Here is a 15,908-nt window from a genome sequence, read left to right as displayed (position 1 = left end):
GTACTGATGTAGTAGTAGTGATGTAGTAGTGATGTAGTAGTGGTGTAGTAGTGGTGTAGTAGTGATGTAGTACTGATGTAGTAGTAGTGATGTAGTAGTGGTGTAATAGTACTGATGTAGTGGTGATGTAGCAGTGATGTAGTAGTGGTGTAGTAGTGATGTAGTAGTGATGTAGTAGTGGTGTAGTAGTGATGTAGTAGTGATGTAGTTGTGATGTAGTAGTGGTGTAGTAGTGATGTAGTAGTGATGTAGTAGTGGTGTAGTAGTGGTGTAGTAGTGATGTAGTAGTGATGTAGTTGTGATGTAGTAGTGGTGTAGTAGTGGTGTAGTAGTAGTGATGTAGTAGTGATGTAGTAGTGGTGTAGTAGTGGTGATGTAGTAGTGATGTAGTAGTGGTGTAGTAGTGGTGATGTAGTAGTGATGTAGTAGTGGTGTAGTAGTGATGTAGTAGTGATGTAGTAGTGGTGTAGTAGTGATGTAGTAGTGATGTAGTAGTGGTGTAGTAGTGATGTAGTAGTGATGTAGTTGTGATGTAGCAGTGATGTAGTAGTGGTGATGAAGTAGTGATATAGTATTGATGTAGTAGTGATGTAGTAGTGGTGATGTAGTAGTGGTGGTGATGTAGTAGTGATGTAGTAGTGGTGATATAGTATTGATGTAGTAGTGATGATGTAGTAGTGGTGATGTAGTAGTGATGATGTAGTGGTGATGTAGTGGTGATGTAGTAGTGAGGTAGCAGTGATGTAGTAGTGATGTAATAGTGGTGGAGTAGTGAGGTAGCAGTGATGTAGTAGTGATTTAGTAGTGGTGTAGTAGTGATGAAGCAACGGTGTAGCAACGGTGTAGAATTGATGTATTAGTGATGTAGCAGTGATGGATTCTTAATAGGACTAGCTGTTAATATCCCTAACAATGTATCAGCACAATAACTCCTATTGGACAAGTCGGTGGGGTGGAGTTTGGACAGGATCGCGGGGCATCACCAAATCTACACGTCATCAGTTGTGTGCCTTGTCTTCATCAGGTGTTTCGGCCTCTTAACACAATACACCCTCTTCCAAGGTTGGCCCACCACAGGCTGATCAGACCTGGGTGTGTGTCATATGGTGGCACCCCGTGGTCATCAAACAGCCCATGTGGCATCCTTCCGTTTCAGCCACAGGAAGGATGCCACATGGGCTGTTTGTAGTAATGGTGATGTATTAGTGATCAAGCAGCAGTGTAGTGGTGATGTAGTAGTGATGTAGTAGTGATGTAGTAGTGATGTAGTAGTGGTGTAGTAGTGATGTAGTAGCTGTGTAGTAGTGATGTAGTAGCTGTGTAGTAGTGATGTAGTAGTGTTGCAGTATTGATGTAGTAGTGATGTAGTAGTGTTGCAGTATTGATGTAGTAGTGATGTAGTAGTGTTGCAGTATTGATGTAGTAGTGATGTAGTAGTGTTGCAGTATTGATGTAGTAGTGATGTAGTAGCTGTGTAGATACGATGTAATAAAATGCCATTTGATACTTGCTAACAAGAATAATGAGAATATCCTGTTTATATTCTTGCATACTGTTGAATATCGTTGTCAAAGCTTTGCCTTCTTTCACCAGTTTCCACTTCACACGTGAGTAACACCAGTTATTTTGTCCCCGTGTTTCCTCTCCAGCCCGACCACCCGTCTGCCACCCAGTGGCAGCTCGATGAATGGCTGAAAAGGTCCCGGAGGAAGTCTGCAGGCGCTGACCGAGATCCGCCCCAGAACTTTCCGGGCCAACGGCCGTCTCCTGGCGCCCAGCGAGCCCCGTCGCCAGCCAGGTCATGGGACAGCCGTCGGGAGTACAGCCCCAGCCAGAGCCCCATCCCTAGCCCGCAGTTCAGCTACAGTCGCCACGGCAGCCCCCTACCCAGCCCCGGCTACAGTTTCTGCCCGAGTCCCAGCCCGTTCCCCAGCACCTGCCCGAGCCCCACTCCAAGTCCGAGGCGCAGCCCGATCCCCAGCCCGGTTCCCAGCGTATGTCCCAGCCCTTGCGGGAGCCCCGGACTCAGTCGCAGCCCGAGCCCCATAGCTAGAGATCCTCCCAAAAGCCCGATTCCTACTTTACCTGCGTTTACCCGAGTTCGTCACAACCCCGAGGGTCAGAGTCCCAACCGAACACGTCCCAGCTTGACGGGTCACCCTCACAGGACAAAAGTCAGGCCATGGGTTGCTCCGGCGACGACCACCAACACAAAGATCCAGCCGGCACATCAGCATCAGCACCGGCCTAACGTCCACCGAGACCAAAGCCGCAGCAAGCCCAGACTTCCTGAGAACCACAATTACAAATCCAGACACAAACCGACCTGTGATCCAAGCGCCAAAGCACCTGCGGACACACCCAAAGCCAGAGACGCATCGCACCTTGAGAAAACCCACGGTAAAAGGTCCAATCAGGAGCCTCGGCATCTATTTCAACAACGTAGCCCCACAAGAACAAAGCACCCGGGGTCCACTAGTGGGGCGACCAGCGCCGGTCACGGGTCGCATCCTCCGCCTTCCTCTAAAGCTGCTACTGTTTCTCACGCTGGGTCCAGTTCTAGGCCCAGTCCTGGTCTGAAACACAGGTCCAAGTCTTGGGAGGCTCCGGCCCCGACCCCAGCACATCCCAACCACTCCAAATCTTCGCAGAAGCAAACCCACGCCAAAGTTCAGGAGGTGAACCCGAGAGGAGGGCGTCCGACCCGGGCAGAGGAGAGGAAACCCGGGAGGAAAGACGACGGGCACGGAGGGAGACGTCACGGAAAACCGGAGAGAAAGGAAGAAAGGAGGCTGGCGGAGGAGCAGCTGAGGCGTCCCTGGATCCAAAGTTCGACGGAAGAAGAGGACGAAGAGGAGGATGGTGCGACGGAGCTGCAGGGCGGGAAGGAGGAGGCGGTGAGAGGCGGGAAACGGAAGAACGACGAGCGGCCGCACGGATGGCAAACGGCTCAGGCCAAAGAGAGAGGGCCGACCGACGCGCCGCGGCGCCACCTCCGAGACGAGTCGCAGCATCGGAGGACCAGTAGAGGCGGGAGAAGTGAGGAGGACAGGGACTCGTCAGGTTCCCCGAGTCCTCGCAGACCGTTCTCTTCATCCTCATCCTCGTCCTCCTCTTCTTCAAGTTCAGAATCGGAGTACCGAGCGCCGGTCGCCAAAGTCTCGGCAGACTCCACCTCTCACAGCAGAGCCAATAAAAGGGTCAGACGGGACCCAGCTGGAGCCGACGGGACCAGAGCCAAGGCAGTGCCGCCCAGAGCGTCCGGCGCGGCGGCTGGCAGCGACGGGCAGCGAGGGGAGAAGCGGAAGAAGCTCTACACCCTGGTGCCATTCGGGCGCAACGAGAAGTCGGCTCCGTTCTCCCAGAGGGGGCTGCAGAACCTGGTGGTCCAGATAGACCTGTGTCTTCTCAAGAGGGTCCCGGACAGCCCCACGCACCCCCCCGCCAGGAAAACCTCGTCCTCGTCCTCCAGCAAGGACAACGGAGAGGCTATGAAGCACGCGCACGTCCCCGACACCGCCAGCAAAGACGGCAAAAGGAAGCGCAAGGTAAGGCCGCCATCTTTTAAGGTACCCGCCTCTCCTCCGCGTCTGACGTGAGGACGGCATCCTTTAACCCTTTTCCACCAAACCGGTTCCAGAGCTGGTTCTGGGCCAGTACTGGTGCGGATTCACAACTCGTTCAACTTGGGAACCAGATGATAAGTGACACATTTTAGCAAATATATAACATATTGGTTATAGTTTTATAATCAATTTATGTTGTTAAGAAGTGTTCCCCCTCATTGATGACTGATGACTCGGAGTCGAGCCGCTGCTCCTTCACATTGAGAGGAGTCAGCTGAGGTGGCTTGGGCATCTGTACCGGATCCTCCTGGACGCCTCCCTAGGGAGGTGTTCCAGGCATGTCCCTCCTCCCTAGGGAGGTGTTCCAGGCATGTCCCACCGGGAGGACACCCCGGGGAAGACCCAGAACACGCTGGAGAGACTATGTCTCTCGGCTGGCCTGGGAACGCCTCGGACTCCCCCGGGAAGAACTGGAGGAAGAGCTGGAGGAAGAGCTGGAGGAAGAGCTGGAGGAAGAGCTGGAGGAAGAGCTGGAGGAAGAGCTGGAGGAAGAGCTGGAGGAAGAGCTGGAGGAAGTGTCTGGGGTGAAGGAAGTCTGGGCATCTCTGCTGAGGCTGCTGCCCCAGCGACCCGGGAACGGATAAGCGGCAGACGATGGATGGATGGATGGAAATGTCTCCGTCTCCCAGTCTTGCTGTTGGTCTTAATAACTCTGTCCCCTCCGCTTACATAAGCGGTTCTTTCCTCTAGACCAGCAAAGAGTTGGTGCTACCTTGGAACCGGGTTTTCTGGTCAGTTCTTTGTCAGTGGAAACAGAAAGCCCGGTTCCAAACTCAGCACTTTGTTAGGAAATGGTGGTTGCTCGGACCCAGATGTAGGAGAGCAGGAGCCAGGAGTTCCCAAAAAACAGTGATTTATTTAACTAAACCAAAGCGCTGCTGAGCAGGATACAAAACCAGGAACAAGAATCAAAAATTACAAACCCTGACATGGAAACACGGAGGGAGAAAAACAGTACGGACTAGCAGGGAAAGACAAGACCAGATATACACAGGGGTTAACGAGACACAGGTGCAGACGATCAGGGCAGACGGGAAACAGGAAGGTCAAACTAGAACTGAAACAAAGACTAAGGCTTCAAAATAAAACGGGAAACTACCAAAACCATAACACACTGGCCCGGAACCAGAACCTGGAACCGGTTTGGTGGAAAAGGGGTTCTTGATGAAGACCTGGGGCCGGATTCACAAAACATTGAAAAAAAATCTTCTTAAGTGTCATTTTTTTCTTAAGTTCAGTCTTAAGAAGAAAAAAGAGAAGAAGTCATATTCTCCAAAAAAGTTCTAAGTATTTTCTCAACTTTCTTCTTAAGTTTCTTCTTAAGAAAAAACTTAAAAGTTCTCAAATTTGTTCTTGACTTTTTTCTTAACTTTGACCTGTCTTAAAATTTCTTCTGTGAAAAGGTAAGCCTCTAATATAAACCTTTTTCAACACGTTTTAGACAAGTTTAGACTAAGAGGTCATAGTTTGAGGATATACTTTGTAATTAATTACACAAAGAGCCTGTTAACTGTTTGTTAGCATGTTAGTTAGCGTGGTAGTTAATTATTATTAATTTTCCCCAATAGTATTTTTTTTTCGCACATTAATCTCATCCACCATAACCTTGAAAAGTTCCTGCATCTCTTTTTCTCCTTCTCCATGTTTAGTGAGTGACTGACGGTTAAGACCAAACTACCTGTATAAATGTTGTTTGTTGGCGCGTGCAATGCAATGACATATTTTAAGAAGTTCTTAAGTAGGAAAAATAAGAAATTCGTAAGAAATGACAGTTCTTAAGACGGTTTTTAAGAAAATATTGAGGAATTGCACTTAAGAACTTTCTTATGAACTTCTTAATTTTAGATCTTAAGACATTTCTTAAGATCGTTCTTAAGAACATATTGATGAATCTGGCCCCTGGTTTCTGTGTTTGGTCCCAGCTGGAGAGCGAGGCGTCGTGCAGGGAGAGCAAGCGGAGCTTTCCTGAGGCCGACGACGCCTCGGGCCACAAAGATTCCTCGTCACTCGTGACGGAGACGATGCAGAACGGGTGAGAAAGACAAAACCTTCCTTTTTTTTTAAAACTGCACCACATTTAGGACGATGCACAAACATGCACGCTCACGCTCCGCCCCTTGCACGTGGATGTGTGCGTTTGCAGATACCTGCAGGAGTTGGTGGACAGCAACGGGCCGGCGTCCCCACTGTCCCCCTTGTCTCCTCTCCCCCAGAGCCCCGAGACCAACAAGCCTACCTCCAGAACCAAGACGGCCGACCAGCAGAAGAACCGAGACAGGAGCAGGGACGCCGCCGTAAAGGTGAGAGCCGCGCTTCCCGATGCCCCGGTCCGACCTCGCCCCTCATTACAATATATACCGTATTGGCCCGGATTTTCGCATTGAAATATGACTGAAAAAGTGGGGGTCGTGTTACATTCAGGGTTTAGACGTTATACCCATTCACAACGCTAGATGGCGCCAGATATCTTTAAAGCGAATGCAGAACTTAAGTCCCCAGGCCAAAGCCAACCCCTGTCACGAAGAATAAAAATAAAAATAGCGGTAGCACAAAGAATAAAAATAAAAATAGCGGTAAGAAAGAAAAGAGAAGAAAATAAGAGAAGAAATAACAGAAAAAGGAGAAACATAGCAACAATCTGGAGAAAAGTGGGTGGAAGATCGGCAGGTAAACCGGCAGCTGAGGAGAAGTTATGATGCAAACTTCAAGATAATGATTTGAATGAGGCAAAATAACATGCTTTTTCTCTGAAATATATTGTTATAATCATTTGTTTCAGATGTACTGTAACTATTTTTCTGTACAAAAATTGAATTTGGTGTTCAAAAAGTCTTTTTTTAAACTTGGGTCTTGAAAAAGAGGGGATCGTCTTATTATCAGGGTGGTCTGGTCGGGGCAATACGGTATATTACCAATTTTAATTCTAATAATTAGTTTAGTTTAGTTTATTTATTTAGCAATATAAGACAAATTGAACAAAAAAATGAAAAAACATTGAAATAATATGCAAGGAAAGGAAGAAGCCTGGTGGCTTATATAGAATCCTTTCTATATATGAATAAAAAACAAAACAAAAGCTACACAAGGGGGAGTAAAAAAAAAACACAAAAGAAAATGTAACTCAGATCAAATAATAAACACTACAAAGATGAAATAATAAGAAAGTTCTTTAAATGTTTTTTGAATATTGGCAAGGATGGTGATGATTTAAGAGATTTATTGAGTGAATTCCACAAGTGGGGGCCTCTGAAAGTGAAGAAAGATTGATGTTTACATGTTCTACAAAATGGTAAATTAAAACCATCTTTGTGCCTTGTGGCATAAGAATGAATATCGGAATTAAATAATTCTTGACATTATCATGATATATTGTTTTATAGTGTATTATTATATTATGTTATGAGATCTCATGGGATGTTATAGTTTAGTATTATTATATTGGTTTATATTATAGTATGGTGATGTTATAATATTATAATATTATAATATTATAATATTATAATCTTATATTAGGATATTATTATATTATTGTATACTATTATAGTATTACATATATTACTTTATATTATATCATGCTATATTATATCACTCTATATGATAATGATCTATTTATTTATTTATTTATTTTTCAAATTAATATTCTTAATTTATTTATTTACGTTTTGTTTTTTTTAAGTTCACACACACACACACACACACACACACACACACACACACACACACACACACACACACCTAGATACATATCATTGTAACTCGATGTTGTCTTTTATTGTTGTTTGTACTGTATGGCCACTGTCTGTATCTTGTATTTGTATTATGTCCACTTGGTGTAATAAAGGGGAAAAAGGAAAAAAAAAAAAAAGGTGACGCCCGCCGGCGTAGGTGACTCCCCGGCTCGTGGCTGCTCAGCTTCACCCGCCCCTTTTCTCTGCACAGCAGCCCAAGACGGAGGCGGAGAGCGTGAAGGTGTCGCGGCAGCCGCAACCGCCGCCGCCCGAGTCCTCCTGGGGCCCCGCTGGTCACCAGGGAGCGCTGCCGAACCACAAAACGTGAGTCTGGGCGCTGCCTGGCCGCACGGGGGGGCGGGAGAAACGCTCTAATAGCACTTTTCCACCAGCACCTACTCGACTCTACTCATCTCCAGAGGTGTCAAGTAACAAAGTACAAATACTTCGTTACCTTACTTAAGTAGAAATTTTGGTTATCTATACTTCACTGGAGTAATTATTTTTCAGACAACTTTTTACTTTTACTCCTTACATTTTCACGCAATTATCTGTACTTTTTACTCCTTACATTTTAAAAACAGCCTCGTTACTCTATTTCATTTCGGCCTTTAAATAAAAACTATCCAGTTAAATTGCTCCATCCGGATAGAGTGAATTTGGTTGTGGTTGTTTCAGATGTTCTTGTCCAGTTTTGTTCTTACATCCGTTCCCTCAGATTCCTGCAACTAAACTTGGATGTACATTCCAATAAAGGTTAGGATAAATGATAACATGCCTCTGAAGTTTAACTTTTTGCACCATTACAATACTTATAGGCAACTAGTCATCATATCTGCTGCTCTCTGAAACACATGTTAATGCTCAATAGTACACATATATGCTTCTTTAATATATTTACATTATACTAAGATGCATTCATTTCAATGGCTTTTTCCCCCCTTACATTATTTTTACTTTTATACTTTAAGTAGTTTTGAAACCAGTACTTTTATACTTTTACTTGAGTAAAAAACTTGACTTGATACTTCAACTTCTACAGGAGTATTTTTAAACTCTAGTATCTATACTTCTACCTGAGTAATGAATGTGAATACTGAAGACACCTCTACTCATCTCAGCTCGGCCTGGTTTCTTTTCCACTTCAATTCAGCACCTGGAGCAGAAGTATGAGGTTGGAGTGAAGCTGCTGTGACGTATTTTATTGTGTGATCTAAACGAAGAAGACAACACTAAAGATGTAGAACATGGAGGAGATGATAGATGTGCTGCTAGGTCTGTGGCTTGTGTTCCATATCAAGTTAAAAAATGAGAGAAAGAGAAGCTTCAAGCGGCGACGCTTTTTAATTTTTTTTAGTTTGTCTCTGCGCTGCTGAAAAGTCCGTTGGTAGCTGAGCAGCTATGAAGTGACAGAACTCCTGGTAAATCTGGTCGTTCCTTATCGCCCGTGTAGATCCCTTTTTAATTCTCTCCTCAGCACCAGGTTTATGAACAACTGACCCTCAGAGTTGGATCATGAAACAGACTTTTGTGCTGCCGTTGCTGCTGGAATAAAATGAACAAGAATGAACAAGACTCGGCCGCTTAGAACCTCGGCAGAGTAGTTACAGAAAAGTATCTACTCTGCACGTTAGACCCCTAATGGGAAAGAAACCGAGTAGAGGAGAGCTGAGCCGAGCTGAGTAGGTCCTAGTGGAAAAGTGCCATAACTGACGTAGTTGTGTCTCCACCCCTCCAGCCCCCACCATGCTGAGTACTACTTACACGAAGCAAAGAGGATGAAGCATCGCGCCGACGCCATGGTGAGTCTCGGATCTGGACTTTCTGGTACTTTAGAGCAGCGTTTCTTGACGTGTTTGGGGTTAGGATGAATGTTTGGTGTTATTTTTGCCAATCTCGATTTAGACCAATGTAGCCTATGTAAGAATCTTGAACTGTATTACCTTATGTCTTAAGCAAATTGAGGGTGAGTGTATCCTATCTAATGTGGAGTCCCATATATCCTCAGTAAGTTCTATGCCTAATTCTTCTTCCCATTGGCTTTTTAGACGTGTCAGAGGTTCTAAGTTATGGGAATTGAGTGACATGTAAATTATTCCGATAAGCCCTTTATGGTCGCTGGAAGATGCTCTTTAATAAATTATGCCAATAGTTGTTCAGCTTTAACTCTTTTTTTTTTGTGATCAAATGTTTTTATTTATTTTTCATGATTTTCTTATCAACAGTGGCATCCACAATGATGTTAAACAAGCATTAACACATATTCTCAGCCCCTTCCAAACCCCTTGTACCTAAGCATTCGATGAAAAAAAAAAAAATGGATAATGCAGATAAACAGATACTACAAAAATAATAGAACAAAGGACAAAATAAAACAAAGGCAAAACATAATATCAAAAACTGGACAAGGATAGCTGCACCAAGGTAATCTATGTCAATTTTAAATACATATTTCAAGTTTGGCCTTAATTTTATCTGCTGCCATAAACCGAAATAAAATATTTTGTTGTTTTGCATTATGGATTCGGGCTGTAAATATTTCCAGGTAGATAATTTCAAGGAAGGTCAGATACCAATGGGAGATGTTAAGTGTGTGTGTGGTGGTTTCCATCTTACTGCAATTATCTTTTTTGCTGCTGTTAGGCCAGCAAGCAAAATTTGTTTTTGACATAGTGAAGTATTGAGATATTATATTGAGATATAATTGAACCAAATTGTAATTTGCAAATTTTAATTGGTAAATTAGATAATAACCCCTCTCCTAGAGACCAAGGATGCACTATGTTTTCTTTTAAAGAACGCCACCACCAGCTTTAACTCTTTAATGTTTATTTCCAGGTGGACAAACTGGGCAAAGCGGTGAACTACATCGACGCGGCTCTCTCCTTCATGGAGTGTGGGAAGGCCATGGAGGAGGGACCGCTGGAGGCCAAGTCCCCGTACACCATGTACGCCGAGACGGTGGAGCTGATCAGGTGACCCCCGACCCGGGACTCGGACCCCAGACTCGGCCCCCGGGACCCGGCCCCCTCTAACTGTGTCTGTGTCTGCAGGTACGCCATGAGGCTGAAGAGCCACGCCGGCCCCGGGGCCCGACAGGAGGACAAGCAGCTGGCCGTCCTGTGGTGCGTACGTTACACACCTCCGTTTACGTCCATCATGGTGGCGGAGAACCTGCACCTGAATTATTTTATTTTATTTTATCTTCGTGGGCATGTTGTCGAGAGAGAAATTAGCTAATCTGAAATGACAGAAAGACCTTTCATGGACACATAGATGAGTAAAGAGATACAAGGGGAGGATATTACTGTGGATTCACGTCTGTGTTTGACACACTCTCTCCCCAAAAAAGAGGAGGAAAAAAAATGTGGGTTAAAATTTAAAAGACATACACTATGGTTATTAAGTTAAAATGTGACATTCATGTGATTATCAGCTTTAGGCTGATGCTCGTCACATGGTGTAGAGTGTGAAAAACAAATTTACACCAGGTTTCTATCTCACTTTAATATTGACACTATCTCAGTTTTAATATGCATTTTAACGTATGTTAAAATTTACTTTATACAATTATTTATTGATATACATAAAAATATGCCAGTGTTGAGATGACTTTGAATCAGCGTTTTGGGAGAAGAACAAATTAAGCCAGGATAGTAATGGAGTGTAAACTGCAATGTGGACTTTCTTTTTTTTTTTAATTTTTTTTTTTTTATTATAAATAAATAGTGGCTATCACAATTTGGAAGTTTGATTAACGAAGTTGCTGTTTTCCTGTGTGTGTGTGTGTGCAGCTTCAGGTGCCTTGCTCTGCTGTACTGGCAGATGTTCCGGTTGAAGAAGGACCACGCGCTGAAATACTCCAAAGTGCTGCTCGACTATTTTAAGGTACGAGCGCTGATCCGTCCTGGAGGACAGGTTTCTTGTGTGTATCAGTGGCTGGCCGTCACATTTAATATGTTATTATAATTTATTTCCTTCATATTAAATCCGTAATAACGAACTAAAATGACAAATATAATGAAAATGGAACAAAAAAAATCTTGCCCTTCTGCAATATACAGGACTGTCTCAGAAAATTAGAATATTGTGATAAAGTTCTTTATTTTCTGTAATGCAATTAAAAAAACAAAAATGTCATACATTCTGGATTCATTACAAATCAACTGAAATATTGCAAGCCTTTTATTATTTTAATATTGCTGATTATGGCTTACAGTTTAAGATTAAGATTCCCAGAATATTCTAATTTTTTGAGATAGGATATTTGAGTTTTGAAAAAGACTTCGCAACAACGGGCAAACGAGTGATTATGTACATTCACTGAGTGAATATTATGAAAGTAAAATATATATTTCTCGCTAGAAATGTAATCAAAACCCATTTTTATGCAGAAACTAACTCAAAATATTGATTTTATTCACTAAAAAATAAGAAATGTCCGCCATGTTTTTTTTTTATTCAGTCCGCAAATGACGATGAAAATGAAGACATTTTTGTTTTTTTAATTGCATTACAGAAAATAAAGAACTTTATCACAATATTCAAATTTTCTGAGACAGTCCTGTATATATATATAAATAAATAAACAAAAAGAAAATATATATATATATATTAAAGTTCAAATCATTGCTTTGGTCCATGTGAGTGTGATTTATTGAGATTTGTTGGTGTTATTGCAGAGTTCTCCCAAAGTGCCTACGACGCCGCCGTGTTGGGACGACCCTGTGAAGTAAGAGCTGATAATAATCATTAATTAAGTTCCGGTCTCTGAACCGTCACTGACCAGGCTCTCCCCCCCCCCCAGGACTACTGCAGGACCCCCACCCGCCCTGTCCCCCAGCCAGAGACACCACCGGCGCGTCTCCCACACCGGCAGCACCGGGGGCTCCCCCGTCATCAGCATTCCCCACCGCATCCACCAGATGGCAGCAAACCACCTGAACATCACCAACAGCGTCCTGTACAGCTACGAGTACTGGGAGGTGGCGGACAACCTGGCCAAGGAGAACAAAGGTGACCCAGCGGGACTCACTAAAACTAAGTTCATCATTTTCGGCACTGGAAAAATAAATAATCAAATAACAATTAAAATTAGTGGTATGGAAATAGAAAGAGTATACGAAAATAAGTTCCTGGGGGTAATAATTGATGATAAACTTTGCTGGAAATCACATATAAATAGTGTAAAATCAAAAATGTCTAAAACCCTAGCAATATTAAGTAAAACAAAGTATATCTTCTGTCCAAGAGCTCAGTTTTTGATGTATTACTCACTCATACTTCCATACATTACTTATTGCGTGGAGGTTTGGTGTAACACCTATAAAACAAATACAAACCCTATTTACTTATTACAGAAAAAAGCTTTAAGGATAATTAATAGATCTGACTATTATGAAACAACAAATAATCTCTTTATTAAATATAATTCTCTAAAATTCCATGATATAGTAGAGCAGAAAACTGTTTTATTTGCCTTTAAAGCAGCAGAAACTGCTTCCAAACTGCATTCAGGAATGGTTCCAAATAAAAGAAACTATGCTATGACCTGAGGGAGAAACTCATGTTTGAGACGACGACAGAAAGAACTAATATTAAAAAGAGATGAACATCAATTAAGGCAAAATATGGAATAGTTGTGACAAAAAAATTTGCAGTTCTATCTACAAGTTCAAGAAAATGTTGTAAGTAAATATAAAACGCTATAACTATAGAGTATATTATCAAAAACATTCTAGAATGTGAAACGTCAATTATATATTTTGTCTTTTTTTTTTTCTTCTTTATGCATTGTTTGTTTCCACGGATTAATGCTAATGTTTCAGATTTAAACTGATCACAAGAGAAAAAGGGTAGAAGCTACGGCTTCAGCCTACACCTTTTTGGCAAAAGCAATGTTTATTTTACTTTTTTCATTTTGTTTTGTAAACTAACTTGTACAAGACCGAAATAAAGTCAAAGACAACTGAGACACCAGTTTGCGTTTTTACAGCTTTAAAACCCTGTTTTAAACAAGTGCAGGGACTACAGTACAGTGTCATTACAGCAATCCCTGGTTTTTCACGGGGGCTACGTTCCAAAAAGAACCCGTGATAAGAGAAATCCACGAAGTAGCAACCTTTTTTTTTATACAAGGCTTCATATTGCGGAGATCAGCACCGCCTTGCACGTATTTCCCTGCTCTTCTGACTGCAGCTGCATCCCGACTCCGCTCTGTAGCGTCTTTTTCTTCTAAAGCCTGCTGTGTTTTTTCGAGAGAAGAACATAGTTATGGGATGTTGTCGCTCTTTTTTCTTCTGGGCTAAAAGATTCTTATAAACCGACATGCCACCATGGATTATATCTGAGACTGTAATGACTGATTCATCAAAGGTCCCGTTCTTGAGCTGCTGCTGAAGCTCATTGGCCGTTCTCAGCTTGTTGCTAAGCAACCAACGTTATTGACACAGGAAGTGAAGAAGCGGGGAGGCACAATGCAAATCCATACAGTACCTGCTGAAATGAAGGCTAGAGGGGCGTTAATGGGAGCATTTAAAAAAATGTTGTTTTTTAACCCATGGCTGTCTTCGGGTCAAGGAAGGAGGAAGAGAAGAAGGGAGGAAGGAAGGAAGGAAGGAAGGAAGGAAGGAAGGAAGGAAGGAAGGAAGGAAGGAAGGAAGGAAGGAAGGAAGGAAGGAAGGAAGGAAGGAAGGAAGGAAGGAAGGAAGGAAGGAAGGAAGGAAGGAAGGAAATAGGAAGGAAGAAGGAAGAAAGGAGAGAGCAGGAGGAAGGAAGGAAGGAAGGAAGGAAAGAGGAAGGAAGGAAGGAAGGAAGGAAGGAAGGAAGGAAGGAAGGAAGGAAGGAAGGAAGGAAGGAAGGAAGGAAGGAAGGAAGGAAGGAAGGAAGGAAGGAAGGAAGGAAGGAAGAAAAGAGAAAGGTAGAAGGAAGGAGAGAGCAGAAGGAAGGAAGGAAGGAAATAGGAAGGAAGAAGGAAGGAAGGAGAGAGCAGGAGGAAGGAAGGAAGGAAGGAAGGAAAGAGGAAGGGAGATGGAAGGAAGGAAGGAAGGAAGGGAGATGGAAGGAGAGAGCAGGAGGAAGGAAGGAAGGAAGGAAGGAAGGAAGGAAGGAAGGGAGGAAGGAAGGAAGGAAGGAAGGAAGGAAGGAAGGAAGGAAGGAAGGAAGGAAGGAAGGAAGGAAGGAAGGAAGGAAGGAAGGAAGGAAGGAAGTAAAGAAAGAACAGGAGAATTAGGTAGGAAGGAAGAACAACAGTACAAGGGTTAAAGTAACTAAAACATTACTTTTCATAGTAACTTATTACTTTTTGGTCTAAGTAACTGAGTTACTAACTGAGTTACTTTTTAATGAAGTAACTAGCAACTAGTTACTATTTTTCAGTAACTAGCACAACACTGCTTGACTCTCCATGGTTTCTCGTTGCAGAGTTCTTCAACTACTTGAATACTTTGTCCGGGCCGCTGACCCTGCACAGCAGCATCGCTCACGCCGTCCAGTACACCCGGCAGGCTCTGCAGTGGATACGCATCAGTGCCAAACTCAACTGACAGCAGGGTGAAGTGTCGGGATCTATGCAGCTAAACTCTTGAATCCAGAGTGGGACCAGAGCGCGATGCTCCCGGGATGCCGGGCTCTGATTGGCCCTCGTGACGGAGCGGTCCTGATGACGACCTGAAGACTTGTGGAGGACTGAGGTCTCGTTTGCCAAAAATACACTGGACCTCCAGGAACTCAGACGTGAAGAAACGTCTCCGTCTTTATCAGGATGGTTTTTCTCTCCGGGGCCAAAACGAAGGAAAAGGTGGTGAAGAAGAAAAAAGACTAATTAAAACACCACTTCCTCCAAAGTAGGAACGTCCTCTTGATGACTCTTTTCAAAGCATCAAATATTTCCTCCTCTACGTTTTTACCGTGCAATGTTTGATGGATTCTTTTTTTAAAGAGGCATTAGGAGACGAAATAAAGGAGAAAATGTGAAGTCTGTGGCTGTTTTGAGTTCTGGATGTGTGAATGAGACGTGAGGACGGAGAGACGTCGACCTCGGTGGTTCTGATCCAGAAACACGCGAATAAAACCCTCCAAAAGTCCAGCTGACACCGTTTTCTTCACAAAATCACATCATAAAATACTTTAATTCAGAAGCTACGAAAACGCTTGACGTTAAACCGCCGGCAGCCATGAAAAAAGCTTTTAACTATTTTACAGATGCGAAACCACCAACCCAACGTTAAAATTAGTCTTTAGTCCCATTCAGAGGGAAAATTTGGTGCCATTTCAAGTTTGTTTACGCCCAAAAAATCAGAAATTAGAAGTTTATCCTTCAACAAACTGATGTATTTTAAAAGCTTTTTATATGATAAGTAACTAAAGCTGTCAGTCATGTCAGTTGGGAGAGGAACAGATGTAATATATACAGGACTGTCTCAGAAAATTAGAATATTGTGATAAAGTTCTTTATTTTCTGTAATGCAATTAAAAAAAAAAAAAAAAAATGTCATACAGGCAGCACGGTGGCTTAGTGGTTAGCACTGTTGCCTCACAGCAAGAAGGTCCCCGG

The 15,908-nt window shown here is 43.1% G+C and overlaps 1 protein-coding gene across 1 annotated transcript in view; it reads left to right on the top strand.

Moving 5' to 3' along the window:
* Positions 1 to 15,374, top strand: part of aff3 (AF4/FMR2 family, member 3) — a 36,846-nt gene extending 21,472 nt beyond the window's left edge. Inside the window, exons 9-19 of the mRNA XM_061724597.1 lie at positions 1,650 to 3,548; positions 5,549 to 5,658; positions 5,770 to 5,926; positions 7,566 to 7,678; positions 9,093 to 9,156; positions 10,193 to 10,329; positions 10,408 to 10,479; positions 11,149 to 11,242; positions 12,037 to 12,086; positions 12,162 to 12,370; positions 14,777 to 15,374. Coding sequence (XP_061580581.1) covers positions 1,650 to 3,548; positions 5,549 to 5,658; positions 5,770 to 5,926; positions 7,566 to 7,678; positions 9,093 to 9,156; positions 10,193 to 10,329; positions 10,408 to 10,479; positions 11,149 to 11,242; positions 12,037 to 12,086; positions 12,162 to 12,370; positions 14,777 to 14,898 — 3,027 coding nt within the window. The 3' untranslated portion in view covers positions 14,899 to 15,374. The remainder of the gene's footprint in view (positions 1 to 1,649; positions 3,549 to 5,548; positions 5,659 to 5,769; positions 5,927 to 7,565; positions 7,679 to 9,092; positions 9,157 to 10,192; positions 10,330 to 10,407; positions 10,480 to 11,148; positions 11,243 to 12,036; positions 12,087 to 12,161; positions 12,371 to 14,776) is intronic.
* Positions 15,375 to 15,908: the final 534 nt, after the last annotated feature.

This window comes from Cololabis saira, chromosome 6 (assembly GCF_033807715.1).
Source record: "Cololabis saira isolate AMF1-May2022 chromosome 6, fColSai1.1, whole genome shotgun sequence".
In the NCBI taxonomy this organism is placed as follows: Eukaryota; Metazoa; Chordata; class Actinopteri; order Beloniformes; family Belonidae; genus Cololabis; species Cololabis saira.
The sequence above is the reverse complement of the archived record's forward strand: the minus strand, read 5'-3'. Positions and strand labels throughout refer to the sequence as shown.